Genomic DNA, 783 nt, shown 5'->3' with positions numbered 1-783 from the left:
TCGCCAGCCGCTGGCAGCGCATCTCCCAGGGCCAGAAGGACCACTACAAAAAACTGGCGGAGGAGCAGCAGAAACAGTACAAGGTGCACCTCGACATCTGGCTCAAGGTGAGCATCGGACCCTCGCGCCTGGTGGGGGCCTCTGGGGTTGGATGTCCTTGGGGGATGCTTGGCGTGGTCTCTGCTCGCAGCCTTCCTCTGGGAACCACCATCTCCAGATCCTTTTTTGGCATTTTATAACTTAAAGGGCCTTTAAAAAAATACACGTGGGGAAGGGGTGCCCTGTGCTGGAGTCCTTCTGTGCTCCGTCCCCCCTCGCCGTGCCTGCCCAGCCCTCCCTGCGCCCTGACCATCTCCCCTGTTTCCACAGAGCCTCTCGCCCCAGGAGCGGGCTGCCTACAAGGAACACACTTCCAACGTGAGTATCCAACCAGCACCGCCGTGGGGGGGCCCCGGGCGTGAGTATCCACCCAGCACCGCCGTGGGGGGGACCCGGGGGGCTTGGGGCTGGGCTGGGATCAGCCCTGGGTGAGGTTAGACTGTGCGGTAGATGAGCTGAGCTCAGGAGAGCCCCTCAAAGGGATTCATCCCCGTAGCAGCTCAGCAGTGGGGTTTTCTCCGTGCCGGGTGCTGGGAAGGAGCCGAGCTCGAGCCCTGCAGCTCTAAATGGTTTTGCTTTGTTGCCCTTCTGCAGAAACGCAAGAGCATAGGGAAGATCCGGGGCCCCAACCCCAAGATGAAGCCAACGATGCAGTCCAAGTCGGTGAGTGCATGACGGCCGTGC

At 61.4% G+C, this 783-nt stretch overlaps 1 protein-coding gene across 1 annotated transcript in view; it reads left to right on the top strand.

Annotated features, from left to right (window-relative positions):
- UBTF (upstream binding transcription factor, RNA polymerase I) overlaps window positions 1-762 on the top strand; it is a gene marked incomplete at both ends in the record, with an annotated part of 8,615 nt that extends 7,853 nt beyond the window's left edge. Inside the window, 3 exons of the mRNA XM_009584165.1 lie at window positions 8-107; window positions 370-417; window positions 694-762. Of these exons, the coding sequence (XP_009582460.1) occupies window positions 8-107; window positions 370-417; window positions 694-762 (217 nt within the window). The remainder of the gene's footprint in view (window positions 1-7; window positions 108-369; window positions 418-693) is intronic.
- Window positions 763-783: the final 21 nt, after the last annotated feature.

The sequence above is a fragment of the Fulmarus glacialis genome, unplaced genomic scaffold (genome assembly GCF_000690835.1).
Source record: "Fulmarus glacialis isolate BGI_N327 unplaced genomic scaffold, ASM69083v1 scaffold14958, whole genome shotgun sequence".
Taxonomy (NCBI): Eukaryota; Metazoa; Chordata; class Aves; order Procellariiformes; family Procellariidae; genus Fulmarus; species Fulmarus glacialis.
Note: the sequence above shows the minus strand (reverse complement) of the source record. Positions and strands in the feature narration are given on the sequence as shown.